Consider the following 22,359-nt stretch of genomic DNA (forward strand, 5'->3'; position numbering starts at 1 on the left):
GTTTCCAATGTATTATGAATGAATGCTTGCTTTTGTATGAAACTTTCTCCATATTATTTTAGTACTTGCCAACAAACTTCAGGTACCTTTATTTAGATATACCTACATGCATATTTAACCAAATTGATTAGGATTATGGGTTTAATAAAAGCTGCTATATTTCCTACATACTCACTTTTCCCATTTCCATCTTTTCCTAGTATAGATACACCAAACAATAAGATGTAAACCGTATATATAGTGACAATATGTAATGTACTTACTAAGTACTACCTACTACATGTACTTAGATTATAATGGTTTAGGCCGTGGAGTAGATGCAGTGGAAAGATTGTCACTTACCACTAGTTGATATTGTAAAGTTATCTAAGTACTTTATTATTATTATCAAAGTTATCTTCCAAGTTTAAACAGTTTAAAACATTCGTTCAACATGGCGGGAAAGCAATCAAAAAAATCTCCACAAAGCAAAACTCAAGCGGGTTTCTAACAAAGTAATCTCACCAATTACCCTCATCTCTGCGCTATGGCAACAAAACAAAGCATTAAAACGTTTATCTCCACAGAAGATGCATTTTTATCAACTTAACACAGTTGTTTTAGGGGTCCGTAACCGTAGGGTGCCAGAGTGACCCTATAAGTAACCCTCCGTTGTCCGTTCGTCCATTCGTCCGTCAGTCTTTCTATCTGTCTATCATCAGTCTGTGTCTCATGAACCGTTATAGGTAGAGAGTTGAAAATTTCGTAATTGTATTGTCGCTATAGCAACGAATAATAAAAATTTCAAATTTTCGGTTCCGGACCATCGCACAATTTTTTTTTTTAATTTTTGTGGATGTAATTTTGAAATTTTCATTAACTGTTTGTTATTATAGTGGCAATAGAGATACACATTCTGTGAAAATTTCGACTCTCTATGTACTACGGTTCACGAGATACTTACAGCCCGCTGACAGACAGACGGACGGAGACGGGCGGAGAGGACCCGTTGGCACCCTTTAAATAGGGTTCCGTACCTTAAAAACTGACTGACTAAAATTAGTGGTCTGCCGTAATGTCAGTATTAATAAAACCTGATAGAACACAATGTTTTTGCGACCAACTTTTTCAATACATGTTGTATAATTAGCACAATAACGCATGGCGGTTGTTATGAACACAAAACAAGCAATTACATCGTATCACGCACGACCGCGCTATTTTTGGTTTGTGAAATTATTTTATATGGAAATCAGATTACTGACAGCCACATACTCGTATTGTAGCCATATTGCAGCCATATTGTAGCGCAACGTCATAAGGCTAACTGAAATTCGGAAGGACCCAGGTTAAATGGCAGACGTTGCACTAACTGTCATTTTTAACCAACTTCCAAAAAATGAGGGGGTTCTCAATTCGTCAGAATCTTTTTACTCTAGCCAAGCTATAAAGCTTGGCTAGAGTAAAAAGATTCGCTTAGTGGAAAATTCTTTAAAAAATCGGTCGGGTGCGAGTCTGACTCGCACACGAAGGGTTCCGTACCATCGTACAAGATTTTTTTGTTAATTTGCATGGCTATTTTGGAACTTTTATTATTTGTTGTTATAGTAGCAAGAGAAATACACACTCTATAAAAATGTCAACTCTCTATCTATTACGGTTCACGAGATACAGCCCTCTGACAGACAGACGGACAGACGGATGGACAGCGCGGGCTTAGTTAGTAACAGGGTTCTGTTGGCACCCTTCAGGTACGGAACCCTATAAATGACTCGGAAGTAAGAATCTTACTGATATCCACTGAACATCCAATTTCCATCCATCCAATCCATTTGTAGGAAGGATGGAAATTGGATGTTCGTTACTTCTTCATGCCATCATGATCAAACCAATTTGGCGGACCAAAACCAATTTTAAATGGACATAGCTTATATTCTGAATAATTATTAACAAATAGGGTATATTTTATGCCCAAAAATTCAAAAATATCTGCAAGATCAAATCGATTTCCACGTCGATAAACTATAGCCTACATTGGCTTGCATTCCGGAGAGGTAAGTGTATAGATTTCTTCATCCCGGAAGACAACGAGTTACCACAGGATTTTTTAATAACGACACATTGCCCGTGTGGATTTAGGATATTAAAATCCGTGGGAACTCTTTGAGTTCCTAAGATTAAAAGTGACCTATGTCACGCTTCAGGTTTTTAACTACACGTACCCGTGCAAAAAATCACGTTTATCTATTGCTCCGTTGTGACGTAATAACAAACAAACACATTTTCGCATTTATTATGTGGGTAGTGATACGGATAGTAAGTATTCTTATGAAAATATGTCAAGACTACTACCGGTGCTGAAAACAGATTATTCTGAAAAATTCTCTTTTCATTCAATTCAACATTTTCAATATCTATTTCAGTGATTTTACATGGCACATTGCATTGCATTGACAGACTTTTAAAAGTTCAAGATTAAAACTTTGAAAGCGCGAGCAAAGTTGCTGGTTTGACCGTACAAAAGAAAAGTAATGCATCAAATACAACATAAATACTTGCCAACTAAAATAAAAATAACAAGCGTGATTTTTAGTAACACTATAACATTCGGTAAGGCGTGGTATACATGGACGAAAGTGTGGCAGAGAATCAATATTGATATCGCTAAGTGAGATTCATGATGTTGTAGTGAATGTGTTTGCCAGCGTGACATTGCAACTTGCAAAATGTGGTGCATTTACAAACGATGACCTAGCTCACATTAAATCACCAATGTGTGGGGTTCTTCGTTTATATTTGGAAGCAAACTTAGCACTATTACACACACAACTTATACATATTTGAACAAGGTTGAATAAATTCATAATATACATGGATTAGCATATTATAAATTGGAAAGTGTTTATAATATATGCCTTTTTAAGTATATGTTATGAAAAGATCAAAGCTCAATCTCTGAAATGATCTTAACAAAAGGTACACTTTTTACATCCGGGTTACTACTGACAATTCTTTGACAGACAGAAACCCCCATAACTTTTTTGGTTTGACCCAGGACTCGAATCTGGGTACTGATGGCCCATAGTCGAATAAACTAGCTACTAGTCTAAAGAGACGGTGTTGATTTTGAATATCTCAGTCTCAGTCAGTAGACAACATGGGGTTATTCAAGGGGCGGACCAACAAATTCCTGAAAAGCCAGCAGCGCATCGGCGGTACCTCTGGTGCTGCAAATGTTCATGGGGGGTGGTAATCACTTAACACCAAGTGACTCGCCTGCTCGTTTGCTCGCTATTGTAAAAAAACCGCAACAGTATTGTCGCTGGTGTAGCTATCTCCTTACACATACGGAAACAAAACTTGAAATAGAAAATGCTCTCGTACACAATGGGCTGGACTTAAATAAACTACGGTGCAAAACGAAAGCGACAGAACTTGACTTTTATATCCAAAGAATGTTTTCTTGCGTCTCCATTGAATTTTGCTAACGGACTAGGAATATTTTATATCGTAGACTTTGAACTGAAATTCTTACGATTCAGGTACAAATTGATACTGTTATATTTTTATGTTGTTCGGATGATACGAAACTCTAAACTTCAGATTAAAATTGTATTTCATGCCTTTAAAAGAGTTTAATATATTTTGTTTCTTATTCATTTAGATGTAAATTATTCACCATAACGCAGCGCTAAAGTAAAGCATGCTTCATTTTAAGAGTTCCGTACCAAGCCAAAGGGAGCCAACGCGAACTAACTCCACTGTCAGTTCGTCTTTCCGCCCGTCAGTCTGTCAGCGGGCTGTATCTCATGAAACGTAATAGGTGAAGAGATGAAATTTTCACAGACTATGTATTTCTATTGCTACTACAAATACAAATAATAAAAATTTCAAAATAGCTGACTTGCAAATAAAAATAAAAATAAAACTTGTACGAGATGATACAGGCCCCTTCGTATGTGATTCCGGTTTTATTCCTAACAACCATACCATAAGCAACGTGTTGAGAAATAACGAAACAAGTGTATAAGCAAGAAAGTTTTTCTTACATTTTCGTTTAAAAAACACTTTCGTGCCTCTTTCTATGGCATTTGTTTAAAAGAACCGTGCAAACGGAAAATACACCTTTGCTGGGAGCCAGTGACAAATATGAATAGGGCGTAGTCGCTAGTGGGACTGGAGCACTCGACTAAATGAGTACGAACCTGAATCCCTAGCACTAGCTCGTATATCTCGACAATCGACAAATTCGAGTAGTTCGAGTTTCAAGAAAAATGGGATTTATTTTTGTTGCACTCCCTTAGCAAAAAGAGGAGTGCTATATACTTGTGCACCTTGAAAAGGGCAACCGCCGAGTTTCTTGCTGGTTCTTCTCGGTAGAAACGGTGTTTCGAACCAATGGTAACTTATTTGACGATTCCAAAGCACTTGTAAAAGTTTACTTGAATAAAACTATATTCTACTAACTGATGCCCGCGGTTTCGTCCGCGTGGATTAAAGTTTTTCGAAATCCCTTGGGAACAGGACAGCCTGCGTACTAAACTCCCCGAGAACTTACAGCAAATGTACTGTAGGTCCACACTCTGATCGAGTGTTATGCTACTCGATTATAATCAACGTCGTCGACACGTGGCAACTCGTACTAAGGGTACCTACTGGATACGGGGAAATTGGGTCGCGGTCGTTCTTAATCGTTATGAATATTAATTTTTCGCATACTAATTAATAATTATGTTAATTAATTCATAAGATTTCGAATAGATTTCCTTCTTGGACGTTATATTTTTTTCCTACTACCAGTTGGTGCCGCGCGAACCTGCTCTTGAGTAGGTATGTATGTTGACAACTTTATTACAAAGTTACTTGGCTAGAGGCAGACTGAATTTAGGTTGCGAGAGGCGTGAAGCTGTGTCAGTAAGCAACGGGTACAAGCAGTTAAATCTGATATTGTTATAGAACTATAAACGCCTATGACGCAAGCAATTTCTGACGAAATCTTCCAGTAATACTATACGTATATTGGTTTGAGGTTTTTTTCCCAAAAAGAAACATAAAATATGCTACAAATCCATAGCATGTTATGTGCGGGAAGTCAGATCTAGTGCAGTCATTAAAATAATACTAAATAATCTACCTGTTATGAAAAAAACCAACCAAGTGCAAGAAGGACTCACGCACCGAGGGTTCCGTGCTTGGGTATTTTTTCGACATTTTGCACGATAAACCAAAAACTATTATGCGTAAAAATAAATTAATCCTGTTTTAGAATGTACTGGTAAAGACCTTCCATATGATACCCCACTTGGTATAGGTATCTTACTTTGAAAATTGAATAGGTATACTAATTACGATAATTTATTATTTCATGGACACATTTTAATTATTTTGTGATGTAATCATTCACGATTTTCCTTTTTTTTCTTTACTTGTGCTATAAGACCTACCTACCTGCCTTTCATGATTCTAGGACAGACGGACAGACGAAAACACGGAGAAACAGACAGACAGACCCTAAAAAAGAACTATTTCCGTCAGAAAAGCAAACACTTCATAGCTTACGTATCTAAATGTTCTTAGGTACATTTAAATAATAAATATCTACTATTTTTGTTAGAAGCCTCTTTCTATTCATAACATTAGCAAATACACGTGGGAGGTACGGGAATCATTCAGTCATACGTTAATGCTGAACTGTTCTAAACTGGAATACCGAACATGAGATCGTTAAAATCCGTAGAGATTCCAATTGTAGAGCAGCTATTGAGAGCAGTTTACAAGTAAATATTTTAATCACGTGTTAACCCGTCGATCGTTCATTAGCAAATAGGTACATGATCATTATATGAACATTAAGTTATACAAAAATCCAGTCAAACTTTGGACAAGCAGGCAGCCAATAAAAAACAGGTCGATTTAAGGACCTCCTCAGTTTTGGAAGTTGGAAGTAAAAATTTAAGCCTTAAGAGGGCTCTCTCCGTCACTCGTTTCATACAATTGTAGTTCCAATTTCATTTGAATATTAAGCAACCTAAGTCCATGAAATTTTGCAGACATATTCTAGAAACTAATATCTATGTCTGTGGTTTTCCAGATTTCTGTTAAAATATTCGGTTTCAAAGTTACGCGGTCTTAAAAATTTTCATACAAATCTTTGAGCCCCTGTAATTTTAAAACTACATATTTTTAGAAAAATCTAAAACACCTCAGACACAGATATTAGTGTCTAGAATATGTCTGCAAAATTTCATGGACTTTGGTTGCTTAATATTCAAATGAAATTGGAACTACGACTGTATGAAACGAGGGACGGAGAGAGTCCTGTTAAAATTACACGATGCGATGCTTGAAGACAGCACGGTGCGATGACTAGGTACTGCTTGATTGGAGATGGGCATCATACCTACTCAGTGACTTGACATGTGCATTTACGATTTGTATGCACAAGAGACTGCATGTAACAGGTCACAACTCACAATTTACTACGTGTTTTATTTACACGTGTAACATTTCCGTCTAAACGTACCGTGGACTATTGGCCCGTCTATATATTATTATCATTTGAATATCTCCGTTAAAATAGGTTATGAATAATTCAGATATGAAATTGCAATTTGTTGTTGTTGCCTTCGCTACGTTCTACGGACGTTAATGGATGACTCGCACACTGTAAGATATCAATGAGTTGCCGATGTATCAGCGATTACGTTTTGATTGCTGATTTTTTTTTTCTAATATTACCTTACATATGAAAATATCGTTGGAATCAACATTGTAAGGGTGTACAGGATGGCCTGTAAAAATATAAGACTTAGAGGTAATAGTTAATAGTATGTAGATATAGTTTAAAGTGTTAGAATAGGATAGTATGGACCTACCAGAGCCACATGGTCAAACTAATGACCCAGCTCTTTAAACGAGAAATGAAAATAAAAAAACATTGTAAGGGCGTACTACTGAAAAAAATTAACGCCCGTAGGTTTACGTATTTGACACTTTTAGGATTTCTATAAGTAAGTTAAACCACAATATTATATACTAACGATATACCTATCCGCTGCTTTTGTCTGCTCAAAATATGCCACAACTTTCTGAAGTTTTGACTAAAAAGAGAAATTTTTCGAAAAGCTTATCCAATCCCGTTCAAAAAATTTGCAGCAGAAGATAAGGTGCCTACCTAAGGGTTTCATGATACACAAGTGTAAATTAAAATTTATTACACCCCCGACAAGTGAAGGCATCTTGACAGCTTGACATAAATTTGTCAATTGACATAATTTAAGAACCTAACGGTTATCTAACCTTCTTTTCTACAAGAAAACTAGGAAAGAGCTGATAACTCTTAAACGGCTGAACCAATTTTTTTGCTAAGAACACTCTCGATCGAGCCACCTTTCAAACAAAAAAAAGTAAATTAAAATCGGTTCATTCGTTTAGGCGCTACGATGCCACAGACAGATACACAGATACACAGATACACAGATACACAGATACACACGTCAAACTTATAACACCCCTCTTTTTGGGTCGGGGGTTAACAATAGTCTGTAGAAATAAAAAATTAAGGTTAACCCCCCATGTGTTCACGTTGTGTCAATGCCATTTACAGCAAGTATCGATCCGCACCGCTATGACAAATTTGTAAACGCAGGCTAACGAGTAAGTTTGTTTAACAATAAAGCTTCTGTAACATACAAACGAACAGACAGACAAACGGGCGCTCTAGATAGAATTTTCTAGACTGGATGGGCTCTTTGTTTTTAGGACCCTAAAAATAACTTACCATTACCTAAACCAAGTACAAAGTTAGATAGGTACATACCTACATTTAGATTAAATTCAGGAGTCTAAGATGTTTGTGGACCATAAAAAGTGATATTAAAGAGAGCTTTAGATATTCTTTGAGAGGAAAATCAAGGAGAAAGTAAAACAAAAGTACAATTATTTCTTTAAATGTTTTAATCGCTGTAAGAAAACCTTACAATAGAGGTAACGTTTCACCCAACTTTGGTCCACAGAAATTATTGATTTTCAAAAGTATTCAAAGCAGTCGGACCATACAGCCTCCCTTCTGATTTGAGAGAAATCCTGATCGTGCGTAAATGTAATATAATTTACGAAACAAAGTCGAATTCGCCATTCAGAAAGGAAGTTGCGTCGACGTAGATTTGGGTTCGAATAAAAGTGATACGGAATGAAGTTATAGATCCGGTTCGCAGAAAATTTAATTTGAAGATAGAAGGGAATGAAGTAGCAGCTTAAAACCTTCGAATGAACTTGGTCTTCTTTATTTACACTATGATATCACATTCCTGATACGCTACATAGGCTTATTAAAGCGAACGAAACGTGGACAGTACTACTTCTCGCTTGCATGACGATAAAGTCAGACCTAGTGACCTGAGTTTTGAAGTGACTATACTTAGTCACTGCCGCTTTGGCAGTGAATAAGTATAGTTAAGTAGATTTCGCTCTTCCATGTTCTCTTTAACTCAATGGCTGGCATAGCATCATATTTTAGTGAAATATTACAGATATCATCTGCTCAAAAAGTTGTAAATAAGACTGTAATATCCACTTCCATTCGAATCGCTATATGAACCAAATAAATCAACACGTGAAGTTTATTGTTCGAATCATTGCCGGGCTGTTATTAAAAACATAATTTACAAGCAATAATATCGTTTCACGCGGAAAACGCTTTATCTCTGTTTTGGTTTCGATAAAAAAGTAGATTTGGATTATTTGAATAAAACATAGGATTGAAAAGTAGGGGTTTGTGCTAAAAAAATTCATTAGTAGTCATTCAATAGTCTAGGTCTACCTATTCAATAGTAGGTATGCGACAGGTCGACATGGCAATCGCGGTATGAGGCGGGGGACGCCCCACAAACCCGCACGTCAGCCGCGCTATCCCACAGGTACATGTACCTATTAACAAATATCTCGCACTTACCTAACTTTTTTCTTTACGATCGCAGAACTAACTTATGAATAAATTATTTTCCAAGTCTTCTAATAATAACGTCGTTCTTATAAAATCACGAAATCAAAACCTTTTGCCCCCGTTAAGCATACAATTGCATTTTATTTGAGCCGGCAAACGGAATACGGAATTTTCAGCCTGCCACTAGATGATAACGATACGACGTCATAACATCAATGCTGAGGAATCGAGAATATAACGTCGTTATAGAAACGATCTAAAGGTGACTGTATAGCATCAAGCAATCCGGAAAAGACGCAAGATCCTGGTTCGGTACCTATCTAAAACAGCCAATATCATTAATTATGTCGTCTTATTTAGAATTCTGTGTTAAACCGCGTGAAAATGCAAAAAAACCTAAGTTATAGGCAAATCTCAAAAACTTAAGTTATAGGAAAAGACGCAAGATTTACCAAGTCAAACTCGTTACGTTTACGTATGTACGTACGTACGTACGAGTACCTACTACAAAAGTCTCGATAACGTTCATCGATTTTGAATATCGAAACCATATAACGACAAAATGAAATAAATCTAACTACTATGGCTACGTGTCATAATATTAAGAATGAATGAATGAATGAATGAATATTGTACACCACAAAATTAGTAGGTACAGAAAAACACATACAAAGCGCAACAAAATATAGATGTACAATTTGGCGGCCTATTATATTATAAGATATAAAATAAATCAATAAAAATAAACTAATAAAATAACAGCATCTCCCGCGGATCTTGCAGCTATATTATATGCGATCTCTTTAAACGTAGTTGAAGAAACGATCAGAGTAATTCTAAATCGGATAACGAAATCATTAAGTTTTATGAAGACACGCAATCTTAATATTATTATATAATTTTCACGGAATGTTCCCTAATAATTTTGTGATAAGAAATTTTTTGTATGGAAATGAAAAATTTCATTACGTTATTAGCATTCTTTCATAATGGCAGCTACCAAAAATGTTTCAAAGAAAGAAAAAAGTAGGAAACGTGTCGCTAAAACGTAAACACGTCCGGAAAAGCAGATTTTATTAAAACCACAACCTACCTACATGTTTAAGTGAGCAAAGTACAACTTTCTCATTGCCCGTAGCAGAGTGGACTACAAGTGTAAATTAAAAATTTATAACACCCCCGACAAGTGAAGGTTACAGTAACTAGAAAAGAGCTGATAACTTTCAAACGGCTGAACCGATTTTCTTGCATTATAGCTAAGAACACTCTCGATCAAGCCACCTCTCAAACAAAAAAAACTAAATTAAAATCGGTTCATTAGTTTAGGAGCTACGATGTCACAGACAGATACACAGATACACACGTCAAACTTATAACACCCCTCTTTTTGGGTCGGGGGTTAAAAATCAAAAAATAGGCTATTCATAGGCTACCTAGTGTGACGCAGGGATAGTGACGTCGAAGCTGTGTGTGTGTGATTTTTCTTAAATAAATAATTATATTATTATTCCATATTCTATATACCAGTGTTCAAAGCAAATACTACTATCCTCGACGTCAACTTTCCCTATGTCGTAAACTGTGCCCGTAGTATCAAAGTAGTATTAGAAACAAAACTATCAAAGTTTATAATAGTTGGTGTAACTGATGATATCTGTAGGTATAGTTCAAGAGAGGTTACAAAATCTGCTGAAATGCCTTTTCGGGCCATTGCCATTAACAACTGTAACTATCGCACAGTAAAGCAGTAGTGGGAATACAGAACTATACTGCAAATTAGGGGTCCGATAACATTGGCTTAGTACCAGTTTAGATATCTCGATAACGTTCATCGATTTTGAGTATCGAAACCATTTATAACAACACAATAGAATAAATGTAACTATCGTTAGTAATAAACTCAGTTTAAACAATTTAATATACTATGGCTGTCTATCAGAATGACCTTTACGCTGAAAGACAATTCACATTGGTGACATGAAAACTAAGTACCTAGTACGCCTAGTACTGCTAGAGGAAACGTCAGAGAGCGTTAGGCTATGTATAGACTATCACCAATTCCATCTAACACTCTACCTAGTTTAAGGCTCAAGTTCGTCAATACATCTACAGCTTACGTCTCAAGCGAAAACTTTGCGAAAAAAGATGAATATATATCTAGAAAGTGGGTCACCTAAGGTTGTATTTTTAGGAAATTATTTCAATGTAGGTACTACTTTACGTCCAAAAAAAGCTATAGGTGCATTTACCTCTAACGTTTTATTTTTCAATATTCGAAAACTAAAAACGATGTCGAGTTGTTCAAACTCGTACTAGGGGTACAAAAACCATTAGAACTGGGTCATATGTACACATTAGTATAATGGAACAGATGTTTCGGTTCTAGGCAAACATTACTACATATTTGATACCAATAATTGATTGATTAATGGATGAATTCATAAATTATTAAGCACAGGTAATCATTTTATGCTATATTTATAGGCATTGTTGAGCATCGGGTATTAAATCTAGTTCAAAAATGTAATCGATACACAATACATATTATTTGTTAACAAACTGAATCCAAAAAATACGAATCACCGTTATCCATCCATCCATACTTTCATACTAATATTATAAATTTGAAAGTGTGTCTGTATGTCTGTCTGTCTGCTACCTTTTCACGGCCCAACAGTGTAACCGATTCTGACGAAATTTGGTACAGGGTTAGCTTATATCCCGAGGACGGACATAGGCTACTTTTTACCCCGGAAAATCAAAGAGTTCCCGCGGGATTTCTAAAGAACCATCCACTGAACTGATTTGTATGAAATTTGGTACCGAAATAGCTTGCGTCCCTGTAATCAAAATAGGCAACTTTTTATCCCGGAAAATCAAACAGTTCCCACGGGATCTAAATCTAAATCCACGCGGACGAAGTATACATCAGTACTATAATATTATAGATGCAAAAGTGTGTTTGTTTGTTGATTTGTCCCTCAATCATGCCACAATAGGGCAATGAATCCGACAGTGTGGGTTTAGTAGTAGGGTCCTGTTGGCACTTCGGGTATGGACCCTAAAAATGATCGTGAGCAAATAAACAACGAAAGAAAACTTTCCAGTCGCGAAAGTTTCCAAAAAAATAAATAACAAAACATGCGCTGGCTCCTGTACTGTAATGTTTTACAAATTTTATGGCGATTTCATAATAGCCTCTTCAACGCTCGTTAAGGGCATAAAACGTATTTTGGCTTTGTTCGGAGAGCTTTATCGCTACATTGTTTAAAACAAAGCTCTATCAGAGTCGAGCATCTAAATCTGCATTTCAAGCTCACAATTTGTAAAATTGTAATATTCATTGTTTGTCTATTCAAATTTACCGGAACCAAAAATAGCGCTTGGTGCTTGTTCCATAAAGATATTAGCAAAAATTAGCAAATAAGGCGAATAGAATTCATCTAACAAACTGAGCTACCAAAATTTACACTTCGTCAACAAAAGTTTGTAGTGGGACTAGTCATTTCAAAATAGACACGCTCTACCTTAGTATACAAAAATTTTACAAGCGTGAGTGACCTTGAGAATTTATAGTTCATATTTTATGAATCTTTTTTAAAAAAGCGCAGGTATAAATTAGTTAATTAATATTAATAGAGAAGCGGTCGTCTTAAAACAGAAGGTTAAATAATTCATCTTAATTACTATTCAATTACTATAAATTCAACAACAATAAACTAATGTTCAAAGTATTTCTATGAGTTGGTACTTTGCAAAGCCCTTACTACATCTCAAAATAGGGAAGGGTGAAGCATTTAGGTCAAGGAACCAACAAATTCAAGTTAATCGGCCTAATTACTTTCTAACGGCTTTTAATCTTTCTAATTTCAGTGCAAAGTGGATTCTAAGAGGGTTCGAAGTATCCCGCCTACAAAGGCCCGCAACTTTTGATACTTATCAGAATCTCGTAATATTTCGGAATCTCTTCAATGTTTATTGTTAGGTGATTTTACTTTCTATGTAAATTGTAAGGCATCCATTACTTAATAGGCGTCCATTTAATGAGTTTTCCTCAGATACTGTTGTGACGGACAGATAGGATAAACTACTGCCTAATGCGATGATCAATGTTTGCATGACATCAACATATCTGAATTATTCTAGAGAATTGTTGAGTAGGCTTCAACAATTCTTTAGAATACTTCAGAAACTTGGAGTGTAGTTATGACAACGTATATTAATAGATAACGACCCAAGTCAGTACTGGATGGGTGACTTTGGGTTTAGAGATCCGAATTTGGCCATTTCGTTTCCTACTTACATATAAGGACGAAAGACGGCGTCGAATCATGGTAGGCATTCATGGTAGGTTCTTACATTAGGTATAGGACGAGTTACATACAACAAAATTTCTAAAAGAATAACTCAAAATTTAAAGAACCCCCTGACACAAAAACCTCTATAAGAAAACTAGAAAAGAGCTGATAACTTTCAAACGGCTGAACCGATTTCCTTCGATTATAGCTAAGAAACACTCTCGATCAAGCCACCTTTCAAACAAAAAAAAAAACTAAATTAAAATCGGTTAAAATCGGTTCAATCGTTTAGGAGCTACGATGCCACAGACAGATACACACGTCAAACTTATAACACCCCTCTTTTTGAGTCGGGGGTTAACAATTTGAAAAAGAAAAACGAGGATGACTTCTAGTACCGAAAAATATCTTACGGCTCGTGATGCATGCTGTAATAAGCGAACATACCTACTTCTCTCGAAGTGATCAGTCAATACCACGTCATAAAATAGAGCTGGTTCAACAATTAATCACCGATTCCTCCGCACAATCACGGGCGTGGAGTGTCCGAGTATGACACATCTCCCTTCGTGATGGATGAAGATCTCCTCACAATGTGATCACTCATGTTCTATATTCGAAGAGGGCGAGTAATAAATTCATAATCGTTCTGTTAGCGAAGGAGCTTTGAACACGTTTTTCAAATTACACGATGAGGTGAAAGTCGCTAAATCAATGACTTCTATTCTAATCTAGACGAATAATTCCAAATAAAAGTTTTTGCAGGCTGCAGCTCATTTTTAGGGTTCCGTACCTCAAAAGGAAAAACGGAACCCTTATAGGATCGCTTTGTTTTCTGTCTGTCTCTCTGTCTGTCCGTCCATCCGTCCATCCGTCATGTCTCTCAAGAAAACTTACAGGTTACTTCCCGTTGACCTAGAATCACGAAATTTGGCAGATAGGTAGATCTTATAGCACAAGTAAAGGAAAAATCTGAAACCCGTGAATTTGTAGTTAGTACATCATTAAAAAAGAAAATGTGTTTAAATTTTCAAAGTAAGATAACTATATCAAATGGGGTATCATATGAAAGGAATTTACCTGTATATTCTAAAACAGATTTTTATTTATTTTTATGAATAATAGTTTTTGAATTATCGTTCAAAATGTCGAAAACAATACCCGAGTACGGAACCCTCGGTGCGCGAGTCCGACTCGTACTTGGCCGGTGTTTGGTTTCGTGTCGTACTATACAGTGACGATGCAGTTTAATGGAAGCAAGCTTACCTGCCAGGCGATTTAGAACACTCGATTCGGTAAGTTATCGTTCGATAAGATGTCTTAAGTGTATCTTATCGATAACTTACCGAATTAAGTGTTCTGAATCGCCCGATCGGAAGATATGTGAAACCTATAAGAATTTCTTCCCACGCAGTATCGTACCGGAAGCTTAATCGCTTGGTGGCTCTGGTAAGCCACGACGGCAGAAGCGTTCAATTAGACCAGACCAGAGACTATTTACAAGATTCCCCTGCCGGGAATCAATCTCGAGGCTTCCCACCTAGAATCTCCACAGTGCTCTGTAGTGCGCCATTCAGGGCAGTCGTCACAAACCCTATAATTTAAACGTCTCGCTTTGCAAATTTCGTCGCGTCGCGCTGCGATGGCACATTATTTGTTTCAGTTATACTGTGCGTGTTTTATCTTCCAAAAAGATAAAGTCTGTTGGTTAAATGAAATTCATAAAATTTCAGAGAATAATGTCACGGAAAGCCGTTTATCTCTACAGATTATCTGTAGATAAAAGTCGAAGGTCAGTATAATAACCTCCGTTTCCAGTGTCGTAACTTTGAGGTTAAAATAATGGATTTTTAATAAAAATATTTACAGGGTATTGAAAATATCGTCCCACGTTATCGGTTATCACCCACGCGAGACCTACCATCCTACGCCTTTGTAAAAGCAATGAATCCTTCTTATACCTTCTTAATAAATAAAATCGAAGTGTGTGTCTGTAATTTTGAAATAACTACCTCAAAGTATCTCATAAGTATCTCATATGGTTATTTGAACTGTACTGAATCACACGTATTTAAAATTTTTGTCTGTCTGTTGGTCTGTCTGTCTGTCTGTCTGTCTCTATTACACTGATCGCGAGCAACTTACTCTCATCCATGGGGAGTTCTGTTCTCCAGATGGAGAACAGAACCGAAGATACTCATCTGATCGGCATCTAAACCAATGGATCAAACTAAAATGGACCATCTTCAAAGTATAATATGACTATTTCACAAAATTTAATCATCACGAGGTAGTTACTCGTAGGCAGGATTATGTTCTACACAAAAATATCACTGAGCACTTTAGTTGAGTTTACCCGAAACACAAATTTAATTCATTCCAGAAGTTTGCCCCTTGAATCCATTCAACTCTGCGAATCCAGTTTACAAAGTCCCAAATTTAAATTGCACGAGCAATACTCATGTAACGGAGTTACAGAATCTATCTAGTTCCTCTAGTTTAGCTATAATAAGTAGGTACTCACTTAAACAAGTGTAAATTAAAAATTTTCAACACCCCCGACAAATCATTTTCAAATAAATAATTATGTAGGTATATCTAGGCAACGTCCATCTTGACAGCTTGACATTTGTCAATTGGCACTTGAATATTATGAACCTAAGGGTTATCTAACCTTCTTTTCTACAAGAAAACTAGAAAATAGCTGATAACTTTTAAACGGCTGAACCAATTTTTTTGGATTATAGCTAAGAACACTCTCGATCAAGCCACCTTTCAAACAAAAAAAAGTAAATTAAAATCGGTTCATTCGTTTAGGCGCTACGATGCCACAGACAGATACACAGATACACAGATACACAGATACACAGATACACAGATACACAGATACACAGATACACAGATACACAGATACACAGATACACAGACACACAGATACACAGACACACAGATACACAGATACACACGTCAAACTTATAACACCCCTCTTTTTGGGTCGGGGGTTAAAAACTAAATTCTACTAGATTTTTGTCATAGAACTACGCAAAATTTTGGGTCAAGCTATCTTAGGTTTAACTTAGCCGATTTTGATGATGCTTATTACAGTATTACGCATAACAGATTACATACCTTTGAATAACTACACTTTATACTTTTGAATTTTAGAAGTATCCGTTCAATTAATTTAAAATAAACAAGATAAAGTTGAAAACTAAAACCCGACTGCGATCGTCTTAATAAACGCTAAATATTATAGTAAAATTATTTTTCTTTCGCTTGGTAGATTTTAATGTTGTAGTACATTTATATATTATATTTGTGAACTCAGAATTTTCTCCTCTTTCATTTGACACCCCACTCGCTACAATAGCAAAAAAAATGTATTGGAGACCCCACTTTTTTCATGTAACATCCATTAGGTCAATTTTTTGGTATAAACATTTTATACCAAAAAATTATATAGCCTATGTCACCCGGACCTTTACGACGAATCGATTGACACCTCATTCATCAAAATCGACCCAGTAGTTTAGGCGCTACGGTGGAACACACAGAATCTGTATACAAACATACACATATACATACATACTTAGACTGCTAAAATCATTGCCCTTCCTTTTGGCTTTGCCGCAGTCGGGTAAAAAAATTGATTTTTATTTAAGGCATGAGCGACGAATTATTACAATCATTTTACTAGAAAGAGTTGAAAATAATGGACGTGAAATTAGACAAAGTTTCAAGATAACCAAACAACACTAGCTTTTAATTTATTATGCCTATACAAGTAGGTTCATCATTCCTTAATTATTACTAATTATTACGAATAATCGTCTTGTTACATTATGCTTCTATAAAAATAATATTATTAAGATAAAAATGGTCCTGCTTTCTGCTAAAAATACGCTTATTCATGGATATACACTTTCGCATTCTTTGATTGTGTCCTTTACTTTGTTGCAGTGTTCCGAATCTTGCCATTGAGGACAGTTCTGAAAATAAAAACAATAACAAGTGTAAATTAAAAATTTATAACACCTCCGACAAGTGAAGGTTACAGTAACTAGAAAGGAGCTGATAACTTTAAAACGGCTAAACCGATTTTCTTGGTTTGTAGCTAAGAACACTTGATCAAGCCACCTTTCAAACAAAAAAAACTAAATAAAAATCGGTTCATTAGTTTAGGAGCTACGATGCCACAGACAGATGCACAGATACACAGATAAATTACTTATACACAAATACCTACACACGTCAAACTTATCTAAAGTGTTTGTTATAAACATATTTCTTTCTTTCTTCTTTCTTTCTTAGTTTAGACATCAGTCAACCTTTTTTTAATTTATAGACTAGCACTTGGCTGCAATCAGACCTGCTAGCAAGTGACGATACAGCCTAAGATGGAGTGCGCTTGACTAGAAGTTGCCTATTCCATTTTGACTTGGAGGTACCCACATATTAAAAGATAATACAATAGTGCGAATTTGTTGACTTTTGAGAATATTAATGGTGAAAGGTATGGAGATTTTTTTACAATGTTTTCCTTTGCCGAAGTAGTTATCGTACCATTTAATCGCGCATGTCACGTCCACACCCAGTAAACTCAATTGAGAACCAGTATTTTTGCACATGTACTACTTTGATATTTTGCAATTGTGGTCAGTTTTGTGGACTAAATAATAAAAAAGAAAGCATAAGGGATACTTAATTGCCCAAAAATCACAAAAGATACTTACCAATAAAGTATAAACACGTAAACAATTTCCAATTTTTTTAGCTTCACACATATTAATATCCGGTAGAGCGTAGAAGCTCAGGTCATCCACTAAACATTTTTCTTTAAGTAACTCCTTAACGTCAGAGTTGTTTTGAAAGTCTTCCTCTATCATTGCTTCAAACGAGGTTTTGTCAATTGTTCCATTGGAGAACAGGAAACCGGCTTTGAGCCCGTAGCAAGTTTCAAAATCGCACTAGAAATACAACAAAGCATTTACAAGTGTAAATTAAAAATTAAATCACCCCGACAGATCAGGTTATTACAATGTAACCAAAATCGAGTCCATAAGATAATCCGTCCATCCGTCCGTCCGTTCGTATCTGTCAAAAAACCTATAGGGTACTTCCCGATGTTTTAGAATCATAAAATTTGGCAGGTAGGAGGTCTTATAGCACAAGTACAAGAATGAATCGGAAAACCGCTTTGTGGTTGCATCATTAAAAAAAATGTGTTTCAATTTTCAAAGTTAGCTAACTATACCAAGTGGGGTATCATATGAAAGGGCTTTACCTGTACATTCTAAAACAGATTTTTATTTATTTAAATAGTTTTTGAGTTATCGTGCAAAGTGTTGGAAAAAATACCCGAGTACGGAACCCTGAGTGCGCGAGTCTGACTAGCACTTGGCCGATTTTTTTGTATTATTATATTATATATATATATATATAACAATTTTTTTATAGGTATATATAGATATAATAATATTGTAGAGTTCATAATACGATTGTGTATTCCCTTACATTCTTAGGATCACTGGGGTCACTTTTTGAATTGCCAGTGCATTCCCTTAACATTGCAATCTTCTCTCCCGTCATGTTGAACCGACAACAGGCTCCATTGTACTGTAACAAACGACTCGTATAGTTATACATAATACAGAGTTAATTATATTAATTAATACAGAATCATTTGAGCAAATTCGGAACACAGGAACTTTTCTATCTTGTCCCCGCTTCACCATTTTACCACCGAACCGCAAGACATCGGGCGAGTTTCCATCCTTATGTCGTCGACATTCCATCTATACGCACGAAATGTTTTGCGTCATCATTCCTCATACGCATGGCTAAGGTTTGGAATACTCTTCCGCGATCTGTGTTTCCTACCACTTACAATCCGGGTATCTTTAAAACAAGAGTGAATAGGCACCTTCTAGGTAAACGCGTCCCATCTTAGACCACATCATCACTTTCCATCAGGTGTGATTGTGGTCAAGCGCTTGCCTATTAGGGAATAAAAAAAATATTAAAAGATTAAACTCACCGCAGCTGTTTCAACGCAAACTCGTACATCAACTTCTGCTTCGACCTAAAAATAGAAAAAATAATATTCTTGAATAACAATTTGACAAGTCGGCGTAAGCCCGAACCTATCCGGGGTCCTTTTCCTGGGGGGCAGTAATTATATTTATTACTAGAGGATGCCCGCGACTTCGTCCGCGTGGATTTAGGTTTTTAAAGATCCCGTGGGAATTGTTTGATTTTCCGGGATAAAAAGTTGCCTATGTCTATAAAAGAGACGTAAGCTACCTCGGTACCAAATTTCATACAAATCGGTTAAGCGGATGGGTCTTTAGGAATCCCGCGGGAACTCTTTGATTTTCCGGGATAAAAAGTAGCCTATGTCCTTCCCGGTATATAAGCTGACCGTGTACCAAATTTCGTCAGAATCGGTTAAACTATTGGACAGTGAAAAGGTAGCAGACAGACACACTTTCATATTTATAATATTAGTTACATATTAAAAATATAGTATATTTTACAATTTTTTTCAATTAACGTGCACAATTGCTATATGCACAAGTCTTGCGAAATGTCTTAAAATTTTCTCAATAGGTAATTATCTAAAAAATTAAATATTTTTGTTTTCCTGGTTTGTCCGGTATAACAGTTTAGTTCTATAACATGTATTCGATTGCAATAAAACTTTGTACAGTTGTTATCAAGACTTGGCATATTATTATCAAATTATACCTATATTATTAATTAATAATTATACTATAAATTTTATAGTATCATCAAAGTAGGACATTAAGTGCCACGTAAGTTGCATTGTAATGCATCAACCAACCAAGCATCGGCTACTTAACCACTTTGTAATATTAATAATGAAAAGGTTTAGTTTCAGTTATTCACCTTCTAAATTGAAATGGCTGTGACATACAGACAAAAAGATGATAGATTTTAATATTGCTTACCCATACTAACACGGCAACCAAGAAAACGGCAAAACGGTACATTTTGTCTGACATTCAAAGTAAGAACTCGATAACAAAACATTACAGTCGCATTTTATACCAAACATAACAAATTAGAGGTTCTATCATCAGGGTTAGGAGGCGGAAAATTGTAGCATTTAAAAAAAAAACGTGAACACCGAAAATGAAATAATTTATTGATTTTAAACACACTTAACTCGAACTAAGCAGTTTAGTAATATTCTAGTTTCCGGCAGAATAACGTCATGGCAAACAAAATTGCTGAATAGGTACATAATAATGTACTCGTTTAAACACAACGCTTACGTCATATTCGAGATGAAACATTTTTAAGGTGCCATGTGAAAAATCATGTGCAAAATTATTATAGGTAAACAGTTGCTAACTTACTTATAGTATCGTAGCAGAAGCAGAATCTCATAAAGTTAATAATTATTACATTTAATCCCGCTTTATTGTTTAAATTTCACTAGTACAAGGTCATCGACTCGTTTAAGACGCTAAGAAACGCGCGAGCGAGAACATTCGCATTGCTACATGTTACAAGCGTAGTTAGCAGGGCGTCAAAGTAAACTAAAGTAAAATATTCTTTTTTGTGCACCAAATTTATATAAAGAAAAATATATAAAAATAGATATTTATTCAATAAGTGGCCTTATCGTTAAAATAGCGATCTCTTCCAGGCAACTTTAAAACAGAGGATATTATAATAAAAATTAAAGAAAGCGGATGTGGTAACTAATTAATAAAGTTAATACATATACTGTCAATATTAGTTGTCTAAAGTAAGTGGGTAATGGAAGTAGTTCGTACAAAGAACATACGTTTTAATGTAAAACATCCTTCTTGCCCTAATGGCCGCCGCTAATTCCCTACAATAATTAACCCAAGTTCTATTAACCGTGAACACTTACTAAGGATTACAAGTGTCCAAGATAACATTGAGAGTCGTAAAATGAGCCCTTAAACTAAACTCATCTGGAATAAGTTTCGCGAAGGATTAAAACATGCGGTCAGAGGGTTAATATTACTGTAACTTACTCACACAAAATTTCGTAAGACATCCTGTAATAACTTGCCAACTTAGTGAGCGTTCATACCTAACGTAATGTCATACGCCGACTGTAAGCAGCTAGTCGATAATGGGGAAGCTGCATCAGTCACTGCTATAATTTTAATTGTTGTGATCGGCTGAATTTATTTTATTTCTGCTGCAATAATGCATCAATGCAACGCCAATCTGTAGTTTGATTCCTGAAAACCTGCATCAGTCATTATTATAATCGCAATTGTTCTGATTATCGAAAGTTATGGTACCTGTAATTCTTGTTGCAACAATGCATTGTAGCCAATAGTGAGCGAGCGTCAAACAATCAAAAAAAAAGATTCCAACGAATTGAGAACCTCCTTCTTTTTTCGAAGTCGGTTAAAAATGATTGCGATCGTGACATTTTAGCTGGCACTTTACCGCAATCGAGCCACAGAGGTGATTGTGATTGTTACACAGTAGTTGTCATTTTACCGTAATAGCCCCAACTCAAAGTGAGCTTCACACCTATAGCACCTATAGAGCTAAGGTGCTTTAAATTTGCTCTCACTTAAGAGACTGTTAAAACGAGACGGCGTTATATCGATGACATAAATCAGTCTCGTTCTAACTATAGCTACCACTAACAGCAAGCGGCGCAAGTATGCCTCTCTTATTGAGAGTTACATTTTTGTTCCGTTTGCCGTGGAGACCCTGGGGCAATGGAGTCTTAGTGCTAGAAAAATTACATTTCATTTCACCGTATTTAATACCTCATCGGGTGACAGAAGGACGGGCTCATTTTTTGCGCAACGGATCAGCCTGGCTGTCCAGCGTGGAAATGCAGCCAGTATTCTTGGCACCATTTCACGCGGGCATGATTTGTACAGATTAGATAAGGCTAGCTTTAAGTTTTATTGTAATACTTTCTTAATAAAAAAAAACTAAAGCTTATATCTGAGCAAAGTCAAATTACGCCCTTATAGATCTCATCTTTAATGTAAACGTGAAGTCAGATTGCATTTTTCGTTTACACTATGCTGAGTTGCAGTTCATGAGTGCTAACAATACGCTGTACTACGTAACCAATCGAGCACATGAGATCCATATACTCTGTAT

The 22,359-nt window shown here is 35.9% G+C and overlaps 1 protein-coding gene and 1 long non-coding RNA gene across 3 annotated transcripts; one reads left to right on the plus strand and one right to left on the minus strand.

The window, feature by feature from the left end:
• The first annotated feature begins 742 nt into the window (after nucleotides 1-742).
• LOC123869469 lies at nucleotides 743-21,569 on the plus strand. The gene is made up of 3 exons (XR_006796898.1): nucleotides 743-755; nucleotides 11,089-11,091; nucleotides 21,460-21,569. It is a non-coding gene; the product is annotated as an uncharacterized LOC123869469 (long non-coding RNA).
• On the minus strand, nucleotides 16,956-20,327 carry LOC123869468. 2 transcript variants are annotated; one of them, XM_045912390.1, is made up of 5 exons: nucleotides 20,193-20,327; nucleotides 19,259-19,303; nucleotides 18,736-18,837; nucleotides 17,955-18,188; nucleotides 16,956-17,210 (listed from the first exon to the last, which is right to left on the minus strand). In XM_045912390.1, the coding sequence occupies exons 1-5, from the start codon at nucleotides 20,244-20,246 to the stop codon at nucleotides 17,130-17,132; spliced, it is 516 nt and encodes a 171-aa protein (XP_045768346.1). In that variant the 5' UTR covers nucleotides 20,247-20,327; the 3' UTR covers nucleotides 16,956-17,129. The 2 variants fall into 2 exon arrangements, with proteins under 2 accessions (XP_045768346.1, XP_045768347.1); XM_045912391.1 differs by having other exon boundaries at nucleotides 18,736-18,834; nucleotides 19,256-19,303.
• Nucleotides 21,570-22,359: the final 790 nt, after the last annotated feature.

The sequence above is a fragment of the Maniola jurtina genome, chromosome 11, assembly GCF_905333055.1.
Source record: "Maniola jurtina chromosome 11, ilManJurt1.1, whole genome shotgun sequence".
Taxonomy (NCBI): Eukaryota; Metazoa; Arthropoda; class Insecta; order Lepidoptera; family Nymphalidae; genus Maniola; species Maniola jurtina.

What these genes read in the sequence shown, in the direction of transcription:
- LOC123869468 (XM_045912390.1), bottom strand. Translation starts at nt 20,246, where the DNA reads ATGTCAGACAAAATGTACCGTTTTGCCGTTTTCTTGGTTGCCGTGTTA. An exon ending in TGGTTGCCGTGTTAGTATGG is followed by an intron (nt 19,304 to 20,192) that starts GTAAGCAATATT and finishes TTCTATTTTTAG; the next exon opens with GTCGAAGCAGAAGTTGATGT. An exon ending in ACCCCAGTGATCCTAAGAAT is followed by an intron (nt 18,189 to 18,735) that starts GTAAGGGAATAC and finishes TTGTATTTCTAG; the next exon opens with TGCGATTTTGAAACTTGCTA.